The sequence below is a fragment of the Crinia signifera genome, chromosome 4 (genome assembly GCF_055691185.1).
Source record: "Crinia signifera chromosome 4, ASM5569118v1, whole genome shotgun sequence".
NCBI lineage: Eukaryota > Metazoa > Chordata > Amphibia > Anura > Myobatrachidae > Crinia > Crinia signifera.
The window spans coordinates 153,022,919-153,042,027 of NC_139220.1; the positions used below are offsets into that span (position 1 = coordinate 153,022,919).

The following is a 19,109-nucleotide window of genomic DNA, read 5'->3' on the forward strand; positions in this document are numbered from 1 at the left end:
TGACTCCCCCACCCGCTACTGAGAGGCCTGATAGAGGGCCAAATAGAGAGTGGCCAGGCAGATAAAACGCTTAGGCTCCCGACCAGATAAAATCTATTTGAAATGATATGTATAAATGAACATAAATCCCTGTAAAAGAGAACTGTAAATAATTCAATGTGGAAAAAAAATGAGCGAAGTGTTGTATTACCTACATTTGATGTTGTTTTAAATGTTTGTATTGTTGTTGTCTTTTGCTAAAAGTAAATAAAGATATAAAGTGAAAAAAAAAGTGAAGGCTTACAAACACTTAAATCGAGGATCAAACTATAAAATGGTTGAATAAAATACTCCAAAAGTGTGCATATAAACAGAAAATCTGTTTAATCTGTTAAACAGATCTGTTTTAAAGTGTATATTAGGTGTTAGTAGGTTTGTATTAGGCCATTTCGTTCTAGGTCATTTAAACATGTAACAGAAGTTCCCAAATGCATTACGGGTCATACAAACTGACTGTGTTTGAAGACACTCGGCATAATGCAGTCCTGATCGCAGGACAAATTTGTTCTCAAAATGGGCAAGACCATGTGAACTGCAGGTGGGGCAAATGAAACCTGTTCAGAGAGAGTTAAGGTACCCATACTCTAGTCCGTTTTGGGCCAATTTCGCCAGATCGGGCCAAGAAATCTGCCCTAATCGGATTATCCCCTCCTACCCAATGCTCGATCCCAGGCTTCACATTAAATTTATCGTGCTGCCCCAGGGATATTACATGCAATAAATCACGTGCAAATTTAGCACATCAAGTGCCAAATCGTAAGTGAGCCTCCCAGGGAGCTGCCGGGGGCTCTTAAGGGCAAACTGGCCCGACTTGTCCTTAGGACAAATCACACTAGTGTATGGGGGGGGGGGCTTTAGATTTGGGTGAGTTATTTTGTATCTGTGCAGGGTAAATACTGGCTGCTTTATTTTTACACTGCTATTTAGATTTTAGTTTGAACACACCTCACCTAAATCTTAAGGTCCATACACTGCTGACCAGTGATGGGGAAAATCGCGGAGATGAAAAACGCTCCGTTCATTTTCACATGAATGGATGACTTTCCATAGCTGGACGCTATGGAAAGCCATCCATCCCATTGGTCATCCACTGATAATACCAGCAGATGAATGGCTGGGCCAGTGATGATGCGGGAGCGCGCATCAACGCTCATCACTGTCCCGTGCATACTGGGCGGCTTTCGAGCTGGAAGCAGCTCTAACGAGTAAACTAAGCTGCTTTCAGCTCAGTCGCCCAGGCTGTATGGGCCATAACTCTCTCTGTACACGTTACATTTGCCCCTCCAGTGCAGTGCAGCATGGTTTTGCCCATTTTTAGAACAAATTTGTCTTGTGATCAGGTCAGAATTAGGCTCACTGTGTACAGTATTCCTGACATAGACTTCTTCATATTATGGAACATGTAATAGATTAGTTTGTGTGAGCACTGGAGTAATGTGCGGTCTATGTGAGAATATACCGTGCTGTGTTTAAAGAAAGAAAACACTTCAATTAGCAACCATCTAAAATGGCCAATCTGAGAGTGCTGTGTTTTGTTGTTTCTCTTACCCCTTGTTAGAAACATAAATTATATGGTGGTCCTAGACTAGTAATATATTCATCAAGATAAAAATAAAACCGTTGACATGGTCCTTAAAACATAATTGCTAAGCAGAAAAGATCTGTCGGTATTTAAAACAAAAAGCTGCTAAATACCTTTTAAATAAAACTGGATAATGTGGTTTAGTAATTGGCTTTCTTTTTAATACAGCTTAAACAGATTAGAAGTTGAAGTCTAAGACGATTCAAGGAAGTAATGCATTGCAAACATAACACCTTCACCCCTATAGTCCTTGTTAAACTTTCCAAACTCCCACTGATTTGACCCCAAAAAATGCCTGAATATCTCTCTGTGTGTAGGGTCCATAAGTGTATATATGTAGTCTACCTATTGGGCCTTATTCTGGTTCACTCCTTTTTGCAAAATCCTTCATAGATGTACAGAACCATGCGCGCTGCAGGGGGGCAGATGTAAAAAGTGCAGATAAATCTAACTGCACAAGGTTACATCTGGTAATCCTTTGCTATAGTACAGACTTGTTTTTTGAGTGAGAGACAATCCATTGAGCTTCAGTTAACAACTGATTAATGGGGCTTGGAGAAGGTGTTTATTTTTTTTTTAATCCTACCAGGGTGAGTGAGCAGTTTTTAAAGTTCTGCCCTGTACTTTCCAGATTGCAGCTGTCAAGATAAAGAGATAGAGAGCTCAGAATCATTACCTCTATATTCTTACTGAAACCTATGTATGTTCAGCCTTGAAGCATTAAACCGGGAACAAGAACCTAAGATTGTAGTCTGTAACTATAGGTAAAGGCTGTTCTGGGTATTTATAGATCATTGGTTCTCAATCATGTTCCACTTGGGTACACACAGCCCATTTGTGTTCTTTGCAGCCACAACATTTGCAAAGCAAAACATTTGCAATAAGTATAATTAATGTTAAGACAATGATTAGGCAATTCTATTCATAAAAGCAATGTGTGCTATAAAAGAATGACAGGAATAGAATACGTTGTACATAATTTTCTCATACTTAAAGAAAAATGTAAAACTCACAATAAAGCTATAGTACATATTTGCTGCTGCTAGTCTTCTTATTGATCTAAGCTGTATTGTACAGAGGCGGAGGAATAGACTTGTTTTTTTATTTTTATTTTTTTATATTTTGTCATCTTTATTTTGAATCGACTTGGAACTGATATAACATATTATCTTTTAATATTGTAGGCTGTAGCCCTGAAACTAACAAAATCAAGTTGTGACATTATGAGTGACGTGCCATAAATGCTCTGGATTTCAATATATCCAGATAATCTCTTGTGCTGGAAATACAAGTGATTGTTTCAGATTCCTAAGACACCACTTGTGTAAAAATAGCACCTGAATGTTCCCTAACCACCCCACCACATCTCCCCACAGGAAACTGCAGACATTTTCTGTGTATCTCCTAAATGTTACTGCATGTGCAATGGATTAAAAGATCTACAGTGTCTAGATACAGTCAATATTTCAACACTTAAAATGTTGACGGTAACAAAAGTTTGACATTTACAAAGTCAACATTGACAAAAGGTTGACATGAGTTTTTTGTGTCAATGTTGGCATCTGATCACATGGACCACCAATTAGTGTACCGCACACCCTTGCATGGCTCAATTCGTGAGCCACTTTACCTTTCCCAATTGGAGCCCACATCGATGTTAAAGTATGACATTTTTTTTTCTCTTTCATCCATCCTGGTGACACAGCTTAACCATGGGATGTAGGAGGGTTCGCCTGGAGCCAGGCACCTATGCTAAAATTTTGAGAAAGGCAGGCTCCTCCCTTCTGCATCCCAGCATTCCTCAGTTCGTTTTAGGTGCCCACTGGAGTGTTCTAGGGTAGCTAGGGTTTTTTTTTTATTTTTTTATTAATATTTCACCTAGTTAGTGCAGGACGCAGTGTGAGGCTTCCAGGGGAAGTTTCCTCACACTGACAGCGCAGCAGAGGCTGACAGAAGCGTGTCCTATCAGCTCCCTGTGGGCTGAGAGACGCTGTCTGGTCTTTCAGCACAGTGCTTGGACGTCCTCACAGAGAGGTCAACTGGGCCCTGGGGAACTCCTTAGCCAGCTTCCTGCTTAGGATCATGGGCGACGGACACCCCAGATGGTGGCCACCATCTTGGAAAGGGTTTACAGGCTGAACTCCCTTGGTGTTGAAGCCTGTTACAGGAGCTCAGCGCAGCTGGGCACTTCCAAGTGATCCCCAGAGGAGGGAAGACACACTGGAAGGCAGAAGAAACACATGGTAGGAGCGGCTTACAGGAGGAGGGCGCCAAAAACAGCTATCTCCCCACTGAAGCAGGGGCTTGGTCTCTTCCTTCACTCTGCCCTGGCGCCCTTTCTTCACACACTGTGCAGAGCTGGAAGGAGTTTTCTATCTGCGGAGAGAGTGACCGTTTCTTCTGAGGCAGTGCTTTCCCCGGTGACCACTGATGGTCCACTACAGCGGCAGACCGCTAAGTACACTGGTGTATTGCTTTGTACAAACGCCTGACTTATTGCACTGTGAGTCTTTATCATGACAGAAAGGTGTAATGCTGCTGTGGTTGGGGAGGGAGCTTCTGCCATGTTAATTACCTGCAAGTTCTGCGGGGTAAAATAACTGCTGAACAGATGGACTATGGGGATTTGTGCCCTGCATGTGAATCAGAGGGCTGAGCAACCTGAGCCTGCGTGGGCAGCTGCTCTGGGAAGGTCTGTGTCTGCCTTGGTACAGGCTCTAAATAGACAAAGGGATGAGTTGGTTAGATCTCCTAGGCCATTTTCATCCCCACAACCTTCTGTTGGCTCTATTCCTCTGTCTCAGGGGGACCCTGCATTGTTACAGCTCAGAGTGTACACAAAATTAATACCTTTATGGAACAGTTTGCTAAGGATCCTGAGGTTTCACCCAGACACCCTTTATTCACACAGCCCCTTCTTAATGTAGACGCTGAAGAAGGAGAGTGTGTTGAAGAGATGTTTTGGGATCAGAGGGAAGAGACTTTAATCCTCTGTCCCTGGTATTGGCTGTTAAACAGACATTAAATCTATCTGATGTGGATAAGACAACCCAGCAAGGTGTGTTTAAGAAACAGCACAGAAATGCAGTTACCTTTCCTTCAGATGAAGGCATGCAAGAACTGCTGGGGGGAGCGTGGAAAATGCCTGATAAAAAGACTCCTTATGCCCAAACGATGTTTGAGCTTATATGCCATACCGGAGCATGTGAAATTGTTGGAAAAGATTCCACTTTTGGATGCCCCGGTTGCCAGGTCTAAAACTACTGCTTTGCCAGTGCAAGGGGGTGCTGCTTTCAAAGACCCGGTGGATAAGAAGTTGGAAGGTTATTTGAAAGATGTTTTTGAAGGTGTTGGTTTTACTTTTAAGGCCCATGATTGCATCAGCCAGGGTCTCTAAGGCCATGATGGTTTGGAGGAATACTTTGTGTTCACTGCTTCAGCCTGATTTTGAAGCATTTGCCTTGGCAGAAAAGTTAAAGGCTGCAGCTGAATACACTTGTGAGGCTGTAGAAGAGGGAGTTAAGATGGCATCACAAGTGTCGGCCAGGAGGGTATTCTCTAGAAGCACTAGCTTTTAAGGCGGAATTGCTTTTTGGCTCAGAAATAGAATCCCTTATCAAACAGGCCACAGGGGGGAAGAGTACTTTTCTTCCCACAACAGCTGCAAAACAGGGATCGTCTAGGTTTGCAGCCTTTTGCTCGTCCTTTTGTCCCTCCTTTAGGGGGGTGCTTCCACCAGAGGGCAGTCTGGTAGAGGAAGGTTCCCTTCTGGAAAAGGAAAGGCTCCCAAGTCCCGTTTTGGTACCTTTGCAAGAAAACAGGTTGCCAAGGAGGAGGAGAAGCCCTCCTCATGAGGGGATGGAGGCTTCCCGTTCTGGGAACCGAGTGGAGGGTCGCCTCCTGCTCTACCCATTTGGGCTCTCTCCGCCCAGGATCCTTGGGTTCTCAATGTTGTTTCTCAAGGATATAGGATAAGTCTCAGGGGAGTTCCTCCAAAGAGATTCCTTCCTGCACCTTAACCAAGGGAGGCACGCTTGAGAAATGCCCTTTTGGGGGCGGCAAAGTCTCTCTCCTAGAGAAGGTTGTGGTAATTCTGGTACTGCAGGAGGAAAGAAAGAAGGGGTTTTACTCCATTCTTTTCTTGGTCCCCAAACCGATGGCTCCTTTACGCCTATCCTGAACCTTCAAAGAAATCTACATGTTGCAGATGCACACTCCATATTATTAATCAATAAAAGAGGTTCTATTTACCCACCAATCAGCTTCACGCCTCCCTATTTACAAGCCTATTCATTTAAAATATCTGATCCATATCATTGAGGTGGGCTATTTATCAACCTGTCCCTGTTGATATCAACTCTGGCAATGGCCCATCAAACAAATATTCTGTATTAGAGAAAAATAGCTCCCCTGAAATATTATAGAATTCGCTAAGGTAGAGTATTAAATACAGAAGATCCCCAGTTCATCTGTTACACTGACTGACCGTGAATTGTAGCAGTGGAATTAAGTATACTTTTTGTCATGGGATTGAACAGTTATTTAACACTTTTATCAGTGTGTTTATATAGTTTCCTTTTTGCAAAGCGGAGGTTTGACAAGAGTGTGGTTGTTGGGTTTATTTAATTAATGTGTGTTCTGAATTCTGCAGGAACATAGTGTTATAACATTTTCCCTCATACCTAATCCACCTAAGCTTAATTTGCTTAAAATGACGCAATCATTTATAATAGCGAAAGAATGGAAAAAAATATAAATTTGTTTATGAAAGATGTGTCCTGAATATGTAATGTTTAAATGAAGCCTACAAGAGTGTCTATATTCATTCCATATTCTATTTTGGTGTATTTCTATCTGCCTGTCCCTCCAAGCTGGCAGATTTAACTACAAAATTAATGCGATGAGCACCGTAGTTGTTTGGCACATTCGAAAGGTCTCTCACTTAAAAACTGCTCCTGGTTAACAGGTTATAAAACTGATTATCAAGGTTTGAAATTGGGATTCCTGTATACATGCTGCTTAATGTTAACTTCTAGAACTCTCATTTTTACCTATGTTCCTTTCTCTTTCAGTGAGCATGTTTTTGAACACTCTAACACCTAAATTTTACGTTGCTCTGACGGGCACATCCTCCCTCATCTCAGGGCTTATTTTGGTGAGTACAGTACATATTATATGATGGGATTATATATCTTATATTGTTGAGTACAGACTATGTAGTTCAAATTAATAAAAGATTGATGAATTGTGGGTTATTTGCTAGGGGTCATACAGGTCGAGTATCCCGTATCCGAATATCCGTTATCCGAATTATTCCGAAATACGGACATTCCAGAAAGTGGAAAAATTTTTTTTTTTTTGCTAAAAACTCACTGGGGACATATGTAACAGCATCACTGGGGACATGATATGTAACTGGCACTATATATGTGCAAGACAATGATTGCTTGGCATTCAAATTCAGTGCTGAGATAGTATACACATTTTGTTTCACGTTTTTAAACCTTGTTTTTTGAACAATTAAAATATGTTTGTGTGTATTTTATGTGGTAATAAAATATATTTGTGTGTATATTATGTGTTTATACAGCATAAATGCAAGATACTTCAAAATACATCATTGAAATATTAAAATATTCCGAAATACGGAATAATCCGTTATCCAAAATTCTCCTGGTCCCGAGCATTTTGGATACGGGATACTCAACCTGTATCAGGACACAAAAAAATTGTACTACAGTGGTACTAAATATTGTAATATCACAGTCATTGTTTTGTATTGGTATTCCTCAGTCAGAGTCAAAATATGAAGCGTAATAAATTATGTGGTACAAATACAAGTGTGATGTGCAAAGGTACTGTGACATGTAGCACAACATAAAGTACAGATTCCCTCTGATGTAATAATGACACTGTATTTATATAAAATTGCAGCATAGACCAGGGGAGGCAGACAGAAATTAGTGAGTACCCTGCTCCAGTGCTAAGACATTGGCAGATAGAGCTGATTGGCTGATACCTTTTATTGAACTGCCATTTTTCAAATATATAAATTGCCAGATGCACTAAGTTTCAAAAGCGATAAAATGGAGTGTGATAAACAGCCAGCCAATCAGCTCCTACCTGCCATGTCACAGACTGTGTTTGAAAAATGACAGGTATGAGCTGATTGATTGTTTTTTTATCACACTCCATTTTACCACTTTTGAAGTTTAGTGCATCTGGCCCATTATGTGTAACTTTTGAGAAAAATTTAAGCACCTTCAGCTATATTTACTGAGAGCAACATTGGCACCAACTATCGATATCAGTGGTCTTTCTGGTCAAATAATAGTGTAGACACTGAATGATTCACCATGACCCATTAAACATGAGGGTCATCGGCTATATAGCCAAAGTCAACATGCATGTTTAGAAGACAGGTTGGAGGGTGTCGTTAATGAAGCGCGTATGGTTAATTGTAAGTGTACACTCAACTTTATTGTAAAAGATATCGCTCAAATGGGCCCTTCTGAGCGATATCTTTTAATTTCTCATCTAATGTGCATGAAGATTTACAGGGAAAGATTAAAATACCTTAATATAAGGAGCATGATAGAAATTTTTAAATATATCAAGGGGCAAGGTCTTGGAGGGAAACTTTTTCAAGAAGATAAGTATTTGAATTTGAGGACATGCACTGACTGAGACTGGAAGGAGGTAAGTTTAAAGGAAATTTGAGGAAATTTTACCTCACAGAAATGGTAGTGGACAAGTGGATTGGCATCACATCAGAGGTGGTAGTGAGATACCGTTATAATGTTTAGGTATCTCAGCAGGGCATTTGGACAGTGAGTGAATGCTACGCATGAGACAGTATCCGCAGCAGTTTAACAGCAACTGCTGGCTTTAGTCGGGCAGGGCCCATTTGTACCAGAGCTCTAGAGCTACAGCTAATTAAAGAGAATTACAGGGAAGAGGAGGTGCAGCTAAAGTGAGACACATAGTCGTCATGGCAGTAAGACACTTAGTAGTCATGGCAGTGTTGACTGGGAGGCATCCGACAGGGAAATACAGGCAGCAGATGTTCGGAGTTGCATGGTGTCCAGAGTCCTCCAATCCCGGTCATTCTCCATTACAATGGGCAGTCTTCAAATAAACTTCTGCATCAGAGACAGTGCTCAGGTACACCTGTCATTGAGTATTAAACCCTACATAAGAGACTAGTACATAGAAACAGAGAATTGTATGGCAGATAATAACCACTTGGCCCATAAGTCTTCCCCTTTCTCTATCGTCCATCCTGGTGACACAGCTCAACCTTGGGATGTAGTGGGTCCGGTAAGACGAGTAAACTGAGCTGCTTTCATCTTAAAGATGTGTATGGGCCTTATTGTTTGTATTTACCATAAATAATCTTCTAAACTTCACTCCATCATGCACAGACTTGTTAAATAATTTGAATTGTTCTGCAGATTGATATTTCCTAAGTCACATTTATTGTTAATGTTACAAGTTTCTGTTGTTTTGTGTCTGCTATTACTTTGTTATAATAAACAAAACCGTTTCACTTTTTGTATCCTGTTGTATTGCTGCTAAGAACAATAGGATAGCCATGTAGAGCCACGACCTAAGGAACAAAGTTGACAGGAGCTCCAACTGTCCCTTTATTCAGTTCGTGCTAAACCAGAGAATTAATTCTCCCATCTTACTGTACTGAGAAATGAGATTGGCATCAGTAACAGTATAGCACAATTGTATTAGCTGCCACACACAGTTGTACATGTGGCCTATAACTAGAGAGCCACCATGCTGTGGGGCAGCTCCAGTTAGATTGTTTAAGTGACTTTTGAAATAATCCCCTTTTATTATTAAGGCTTGGAGTCTTGCTTCTAATGCCAAGTATATACTAGGCAATGTGTGTACCCAGCGATATTTGAGGCAGTGGGGACTTTCCAATGCAGGGGGTAGTAGCATGGCCCTCGATAATAAGTTTGTCCCTCGTCTGTACTAAACAGACGAGGGAGGGGTCATGAACAATGTGCGGGAGCATGCAGCAGTACAGATGTTAAGTGTACACACTAGACGAGAAAGTTGAAGATGTCGCTCAGAAGAGCACTTGAGTGTGATTTATTTTTCTTTCTTATCTAGTGTATGGGGCTTAAGCTAGCTGTTATTTGGTGGCCATATTATTCCCTAAACAGCGGTTCCCAAGCTGGGGGTATTTGAAAAGAATATTTGTAATGGCGGCATAAGTCCCCTGATGGTGGAAGAAGTTTCCCATTGCCATGGAGACGAACCATTTTGTATAGCAGCAAGTTGAATAAAGAGTAGTAGATAAGTGGAATAGCCTACCATCAGAGGTGGTAGACGCAAATACAGTAGTACAATTTAAACATGCTTGGGATAAGCATATTGATATCCTTACAAAAAAATAAGGATCAAATATGGTTTGAGGTAACATGTTTAAAAAAGGGGCAGACTAGATGGGCCAAGTGGTTCTTATCTGCCGTCAAATTCTATGTTTCTATGTTTGTGCCACTTCCGGTTGCATCATAAACATCTGCTTGTGCCCGACTAGCAATACACTGGGAACTACTCATGCTGCCCCCAGACATCAGCAATCATCTGCCCTGTGCTGACGCGAGTGGAGGAAGCAACAGCATTAATCCTAAAGGTGTTAGCAGGAACCTCCGAGGCAGTACACAGTGAGCAGCCAGACACCGAGGGACCCCATTCCTGATCGCACCCACTACTCCTCCACTCCTCCACACATCGCCCGCTTCCACTACACTCGTAAGTACGGTGGAGATTTTAAATTTAGAGGAGGGGGTACTAATAAATGAAAAGTCTAATTAAGAGGTACAGGAGGGAGAAAAGGTTGGGAAACACTGCCCTAGAACAGACACCCTTTGCAGGTCATAGATTCCTGGAAACAACTGTTGTTTGAGGTTATTACTTATTTGCTAACCACCAAAGTTATTCAAGGAATATCAACCTATAGAATGCTATATTTCAAAACCTTCCAAAGATATCACCATATATGACAATGGGGGAGATTCTCTAAGAATCTCCGCCCCCCTTCGCCGCCCATCGCATTTATAATTATCGCATATGTTCTAACATATGCGATAATTATAGCAAAGGACAGCTCTTACGTTAAGAGCTGTCCTTTGCGGTGAGAGTCGCCGGGTCCCGGCAGCTACCCCCTCCCTCACACACCCGGCGCTGCTGCGCCGGGCTCTCCTCCTCCCTGAACCCGGAAGAGGATCAGTGCAGGGAGGAGGTCACAGGTCCGGGCAGCACAGAGCTGTGCTGCCCGGACACAGGTGAGGGGGGAGGGGGCGGGGCGGCGGGGGGTCCGTGCGGGGGGGCGGCGGTGGGATGCCGTAGAAGCCCATTGGCTTCTATGGGGCATCGCCAGATTTTTCTGGCGATGCCCCCCGCCGCGTTAACCCGGCGGGGGATGCTTACAGCATCCCAAAATGCAGTAAAAAACCCGATAACGGGGTTTTTACCGCATTTCTTGCTTAGAGAATCTCCCCCAATATCACTGATTTCTCAGTATAGAACAGGTTACTCTTTAAATTAGCTTAGCATTAACTTTGAAGTTACTTACACTTTCACTGTTTTTGCCACATCAATAAAGTTTCTGAAGTCTTCAAGTTGAATATTATTCATAGAGCTTTTGATTAGGCTCAATATTGCAAACTTTCTTTTATTCCACTAGTGTAGTTTCAGTGGGATTTCAATAATCAGTCTTACAGGCATATTCAGTAAGCCATGTGATTCAGTTATCAGGGAATTACTTGGGTGTTAATCCCAAAGGCTTCTATGGGGCTTCGCCAGCTTTTGCTGATGATGCCCCCCGTCACGGTAACCCGGTGGGGGATGTTTGGAGCATCCCAAAATGCGGTAAAAACCCTGATAACTGGGAGCACCCCTGATTCTGTAGTTTTCGCGGAATCCATGAGTTTGCACGCAGTATTCCCTGTTTTTGGTGCAGGGAAAATGCTTTTTAATTGCCTTTCAATAGACCTTTTGCCATGCAATGTGATAAGGTGCGTACACACGGGGGCAATTTTGTATAATATCGCAGGAAATATGGTCGCTAAGCGACCATATTGCCCACGATGGGAGTGTGCACTGGCGATATATCGCCGGGTGCGCGCTCCCGTTTTTACCCCTGTAGTGATCGCTGGTCGCAGGAACATGCTCCTGTGACCAGCTGATTACCACTGCCGGGCTCCCCCGGCAGTTTTTTTTATGAGCGACCATCTCTAGCCGCTGATGAAAAGGAGAAACTGAGCAATATATTTCTCAGCCATATATTGCTCAGCAATATATGGCTGAGCAATATATCTCCCCCGTGTGTACGGGGCTTTAGGTGACTGCTAGCTGCAGATATGTATGCTAGAGTTTAGTGTTGGCAAATTAACCATACTGTACATGGACTCACTCCTAAATTGCAGGATCAAATGGAATAGAATTAACACATGCAGCATGGTGTTCAAATGTCTTACCATTCTAGAACTAGCATATTTGTCTGGTATTGTGGTACTCGTAAAATATTTTTTTACATTCTTGTCAGTGGAGGTTATACATTCAGTGCATACATAGACATGAATGAGTATATCTCTAAGGGGGGTATTCAATCTTCGGGTCACTGCAGACGAGCTTGCTCGCCTGCCGTGACCCAGTCCCGTTCTCGGTCAGCTCGACCGAAAACATGCAGGCGGGATTCAATGTCCCGCCTGCAGCGGGACGAGAAGGGGGCGTGGCCGCGAGTTGCGGCCGGGAAGTGACGAGATGCAGCCGGCAGCTCATCACTTCCCGGCTGTTCTCGGCAGAACGAGCCCGACAGCTAGAGATGTCGGGCTAGTTCTGCCAGGAAACCCTGTTCAATGCTGTCGGGAAAGATTGAATATCCCCCTAAAGCTAGCCACACATCAGAACTATTTCAGGGCCGAACGCACTATTTCGATGGGTTGTACGATACATTGGGTTTTTTATGCACATCGTGAGGTGTTGAGGTATGATGTGCGATCCCTCAGGTTGTGAGGTCGATCCTGTGATCTTGTATGCTGCGTGTAAGATCTGAAGATGCTGCTAACGATCAGTACACTGGGTGTTGCAGATCTTACGGCATTACACACAAGATATATCATGTGTCTGGGAAGCTGCTGGGGAAATTGACATGATACGGAACACAAACTGGTCATACTTAAGATCCTTAAACATCACTAAATTATATATATATTTTTTTAGACTTGATGAATGTTGCCGATTTAAAGATTTAAGAGTTTTAGCAGTGAATTCTAATGTTTTTGGGCTGTGGGTGGCGGACTGATGGCATTGTAATAAAATAATAAAGCATTGGTGGGGAGGAAGCAGAGAAGAGGAGGCGGGTGGTGGGCGGCTGGAGACCTGGCAGCACGGTGTCAAGCACGGCCAGGTGCGGGGCGTCTGATGAGCGGTGATACAGCGATTAATTTATTCTGCAACAAGTACCACCTAGGAGGTGTGATGCAATGCGCACGAGAACGTGCCTTGCATCGCACCTCTTCTCCTGTACATGCAATCTGGGCACTGTACATGCGATTTATCATTGAAATCGCATGTAAATCACCCTAGTGTAAGGGGGCCTTTAGTTACGGTCCTGGTATTTGCACACTAGTGTTTTGTGCCTGTAGAATAATTTGTTTCATAAATCATGTGTGCATTCTATACATGTCCATGACTACATGAAGAGTATATGCCGTTGCTAATGACTCCTGTGTATAGTGACATACCTAAAGGTCTGCCATTATCTACACTGTTTTATACATAATGAGAAGGTTAGCTGCGTAATTGATTCTCTATGGATATTTACTGCAAAATAGGCATCTCCCCAAAGAAGATTGCAGCTTGGAAATGAGCAGTCCCTATGGCAGAAGAATAGTAAAGTGATTTATTTTCTGCTTTTTCTTATTCCCTTGGTTACTCCTCTTCAGCAGTAAACCCCAGAGATGCATGTTTATGTAAACTGTATGTTTGTCTTGTATAAGTGTGTATGACTAAGTACATAAATACATATTTTTTTTTAACTAAGGTTTGTTACAATGGCTCCAATATGTTGTTTCATAAATAGAAATCGGAAGTTATATTCCGAGGTGAGCTTCCCATCTCATTTTAATCATGTTTTCACATTTTTACAAGCAGAGTTTCAGCAGAATAAAACGATAAAAGTTAATGCGTATTTTTGGTTTTACAAGCCAGACGTTTTCCTAGTGGCAATAATTGATATGCAAAGCAGGAACGCTCCAGTTACACACCTGTTCTGGAGAAATGTGAGCTGCTCCTGGCAATAAAAATAATATTCAAAATCGCTGGCAATGAATTTGATTGTTTTAACTCCTGCCCTAGCTCATCTGGATGTTGTCATCAGCCTGTTTAATATAAGTCTAGAAACGTCCCCATACTGCTAACACAACAAGTATTTTCCCATTACACTGCCCCGTCATCCAGAAACTTTTTTTTTCCTCCTTCATAATTAATAGTTTAAATGTTGAGGCATCCTAACACACTCCTTGTGCTAAAGTCCTCCATCTCCTGAATACATTATTATATTTATTTTTACCTTAATTGTCCTGACTTTACCTACTACTTAATTCTAAAATATAGTTTTTCAAGTTACCTTTATGTTTTTATTCAAGACTGTTCAAGCCTGTGCAAGAATTTCAGGTGATCACAGAATTCACTTGGCTTTAGATGAGCTCAGCTGCTGATGTTATCAATGCTCTAGTTCAGGGGTGGGGAACCTCCGGGCCGCGGGCCGGACACGGCCCCCGCACCCAGTTTGCCTGGCCCGCCTGCCCGCTCGCCGACATGAATGCAGTGCTTACCCTCCAGTTGGAGGTGATGCGCAGCCCGCCCGGATACGAGGAGAGCAATGCAGCAGACGCGCCGGCCGGCCAATCACTGCGGCCGTGGGAGGTGATGCGCCAGCCAATCCCTGCGGGCGGTAGGAAGTCGGGACTCTCGCGATTATTATGATGCGCCCGCCATGCACTGCATGGGCGGGAGGCGGGAGCAGCATCAGCCCCAGCAGCAGCAGCAGCCTCCATCAGCCGGACTCTGCCGGAGACAAAACGGTAAAAAAAAGTAAATGCTGCTGCTCTTGTGCCGCTCCTCTCACCCAACTACTCCCTTCCCCAGTGACTGAGAGATCCAGGGGTTGTCATTTGCCCCTGGATTCACCCCCAAACAGGTTTATGTGATTATCTCTGATTATCATAATCAGAGATAATCACATAAACCTGTTTGGGGGGTGACACTGTCACTTTCTCCACACTGCCGCTGCCCATGTGTATAATATGCCCACATGTATATGCCGCTGCCCGTGTGTCCGTATGTATAATGCCCACATGTATGTGCCGCTGCCCATGTGTCCGTATGTATAATGCCCACATGTATATGCCGCTGCCCATGTGTCCGTGTGTATAATGCCCACATCTATATGCCGCTGCCCGTGTGTCCGTGTGTATAATGCCCACATGTATGTGCCGCTGCCCATGTGTCCGTATGTATAATGCCCACATGTATATGCCGCTGCCCGTGTGTCCGTATGTATAATGCCCACTTGTATATGCCGCTGCCCGTGTGTCCGTATGTATAATGCCCACTTGTATATGCCGCTGCCCGTGTGTCCGTATGTATAATGCCCACTTGTATATGCCGCTGCCCGTGTGTCCGTATGTATAATGCCCACTTGTATATGCCGCTGCCCGTGTGTCCGTATGTATAATGCCCACATGTATATGCCGCTGCCCGTGTGTCCGTATGTATAATGCCCACTTGTATATGCCGCTGCCCGTGTGTCCGTATGTATAATGCCCACTTGTATATGCCGCTGCCCGTGTGTCCGTATGTATAATGCCCACTTGTATATGCCGCTGCCCGTGTGTCCGTATGTATAATGCCCACTTGTATATGCCGCTGCCCGTGTGTCCGTATGTATAATGCCCACATGTATATGCCGCTTCCTGTGTGTATAATGCCCACATGTATATGCCGCTGCCTGTGTGTATAATGCCCACATGTATGTGCCGCTGCCCATGTGTTTAATGCCCGCATGTATATACCGCTGCCCATGTGTATAATGCCCGCATGTATATGCCGCTGCCTGTGTGTATAATTCCCACATGTGTATATACCGCTGCCCGTGTGTATAATACCCGCATGAATATATTGATAATTTTTATATGGCCCCCGAAGGATTTTATAAATATCGAAATGGCCCTTGGTAGAAAAAAGGTTCCCCACCCCTGCTCTAGTTATTCATTCCTTTTACAGTTTAGATAAAGCAGAAGTAGATTTGTGACTGTCAACAAGATCAGCGCAGGACAATTCCCCTGATAACCACATTCTGGCTGCTTGAAGTGAATGTGAACTAAAAATAGCTTTATTGAAAAACACATATGACATTGATCTATGCTTGTAGTTATCCAACATCTCTGCAGACTAGGAACATTTTCTTCTATGCAGCCAGTTCTGGGATCTTTTGAGCTTTTTATTTTTGTTTAATAAAGGGAATTTATTAACTAGGAAAATCTCTGAAGGGTTTGAGTGATGCATCATTAAAGTTCTCGTAGAGTCATACTTGCCACATTGTGTGTTTTCCCAGAGGAAGTGCCGCTAACGGGAGAGGGGTTTGGTGCTGCCCATCTTACCCATTTCCCTCAGAAATGGATAGGAAACAGGTGGGCCATCTTCTCATCTTGGGGAAGCCCTGAAAATCTTGAAATAACAAATACATCTCATAAATGAGTCCATGATCTTTCTTTCTATCTGATACTGCACAGTATGTTCTCTGTTAGAAGAATCAGTTGTTACTCAGTATGTGCATATATACATAATTTGGCAAAAGCCATGTAGAAAACAAGACTTTGGGCCTTATTCTAGTTAACTCTTTCTGACAAAATCTTTCTTAGATGCACAAAACCATGTGTACTGCAGGTGGGGCAGATGTTACTTGTACAGAGAGAATTAAATTTGGGTGGGGTTTTGCTTCAAAGTGAGATCTATATTGCAGTGTAAAAATAAACCAGCCAGTATTTACCCTGCACAGAAACAAAATAACTCACCCAAATCTAATTCTCTCTGCACATTTGACATCTGCCCCCCTGCAGTGCACATGGTTTTGTCCATCTAAGAAGGATTTTGGGTCCTTGTGTATTAGCACAGCGCCCGATTTTAATAATACGCAAACGTAGTGAAATCGCATCGCATTGCAACGCATGCCGTTATGGTATGGCATGTGATGCGATTTTGACACTTTTATAATGGCATTTCATGTACTATAGCATTAAATGACATATAATGTCATTTATTAAGCCCCCCCCCCCCCCCCCAAGTATCTATGTGATCCCAAAGCGTGGCGAGCGCAGCGGTACGTGTCCGAGCGACCTTTTTATACCGCCACTATCCACGTCTACGTGGAGTTGATTTTATATAGTGTGGGGAGCACAGTGAGCCACCAGGCCCCAAAGCGTGGCAAGCGCCGCCGCCCCACTACCACTAGTAGGTCCCAAGTCGGGTGATCGGACGCGCAGCAGGTCCGACCACCCAACGCAGATCCAATGCGCACGGGACCACGCATCGGATCTGAGGGGGCATCAAAAGTAGCCGATTTTGGTCCGATTTCGGACAGATCCAACTGATCTGGCTGAAATCGGACCAAAATTGGCTAGTGTATGGGCGGCTTAAATCTCCCTGTTGTTGTACAATATTGAATAATTGGTTCCCAGACCATCAAAATGTCAGTACAACATAACACTTATGTTAGCGCCAGCAGCTGTGCACAACCATACAGAGCAGCACATGAATTGCTCCATCTGGCACCCTGTAGTGGCTGCTGGTGCCAAAAACACTTGAATTTCCCCATAGAGGTGAGGAATAGCACTAGCCTTTTATTATATAGGATTAACCTTTCATATAAAATTGAAAATGTGAAATACATTTTTAATGGAGATGAGGAAAATTTCATGTGAATTACATTTTGTAGGCCATTCCGACCATTCACAGAAATGTCACATTCAGTCAATACAATATAATTCAGGTTCTGCTTCACAATTATGTGTAAAAGGAAATAACATAATCAACTCAGCTGTATAATCTGGAAAGAAATCAGATTATACAGTGGAGTTAATGATGTTATTTCCTTTTATTGTGTTATCTGGTTATCATAATGTTTACTGTGTATTTTCTACATCCCACGAGCAGAAACAAAAGGTTGATTTTTATTAGGATCAAAATAACATACAATTATTATTTTAATGTTGGAATGGAATGTTGAACGGTAAGAACAAAGTACACAAGTGAAATATTTTACATTTTGTAACTAAATTGATAGGACTTAAACAAAACGTTCTAAACTGTACACCATATTTTTCATGTCCAATATTTAGTTCTTGAAGATAATTTTTAAATATTTGTGGTATTGTGTGTGGTATCCCAATGAAGTCTTGACTAAGACCACGTCACAGCCAACATGAGTAAAATAATAGTTGATCCATGCATACAGCAATATTAACCTTTTGAGTGCCAACATCTCCGTGAGAAATGTGCAAAATATCCGCAAAAAATGCCGGCGCTGCTCACCTTTGTCATATAAATTCAAATAAAAAAATGTTGTGTAAAAAAGATTATATTTCCTATATATGGTAAACATTACAGGTCACTAGGATTAACCCCTTGGGTGGTATGCCCGGAAGTTTTTCCGGGCTTAGCTGCGCTGCCACAGCGGGCTGTCCCGGAAAATTTCCAGGCATACCACTTTGCATTAGGTGTGCACCAGTGGTGCCTCCAGCGGAGCACCACTGGCACACTACCTTTAGGGGTGTGTCTCCCCCCTCCGCTCCGGCGATCATATGCCGAGCTCCCCTGCCGTCAGCCGCCGTTCACTGTTTGCATCAGTGACGTAGGCGGCAGGCTCGGGGATGGTCGGCGCGGCTCGGGGGGACTCAGGAGAGTTCAGGCACACGAGTCCTCCCGAGCCGCCGCAAAACATCCCCGAGCCTGCTGCCTGTGTGATGACTGACAGGTGGCAGGGAGCTCTGGCGTACTAACGCCGGAGTGGAAGTGAGGGGGGGGGGGAGTGTGGAGGTGAGGGGGGGAGGTGGGGGGTGGCTTCGTACTATCTGTGGTGGGTTTTGCTGGGGCAGGACAACCTGCCCTAGTAGGTTTGTCCTTCCCCAGCAAAACCCACCACTCAAGGGGTTAAGACAACTGTTTGCTTGCCAATTTTCACACCTATTTTGACAAATTTACTTGGCACTGAAAGGGTTAACCTGCATTATCTTAACTATCTTTTGTCAAATATTTTATTTATGCTTTTTAAAAAAAAAATACTTTCTTTTACTGAAGCATAGTTTAAATACACAAAATATAGTCTGTGTACACATCAAAGCATTATGAAATAGTTACAATGGTATGTACAGTAAATATATAGTGACTTATAATAGCATTA

General features: G+C 43.1%; 1 protein-coding gene across 6 annotated transcripts in view; it reads left to right on the plus strand.

Moving 5' to 3' along the window:
* ST7 (suppression of tumorigenicity 7) overlaps nt 1-19,109 on the plus strand; it is a 100,217-nt gene that overhangs the window by 40,076 nt on the left and 41,032 nt on the right. For all 6 annotated transcript variants that reach the window (XM_083182799.1, XM_083182800.1, XM_083182796.1 and 3 more), the window contains exon 2: nt 6,694-6,776. In XM_083182799.1, coding sequence (XP_083038925.1) covers nt 6,694-6,776 — 83 coding nt within the window. The remainder of the gene's footprint in view (nt 1-6,693; nt 6,777-19,109) is intronic.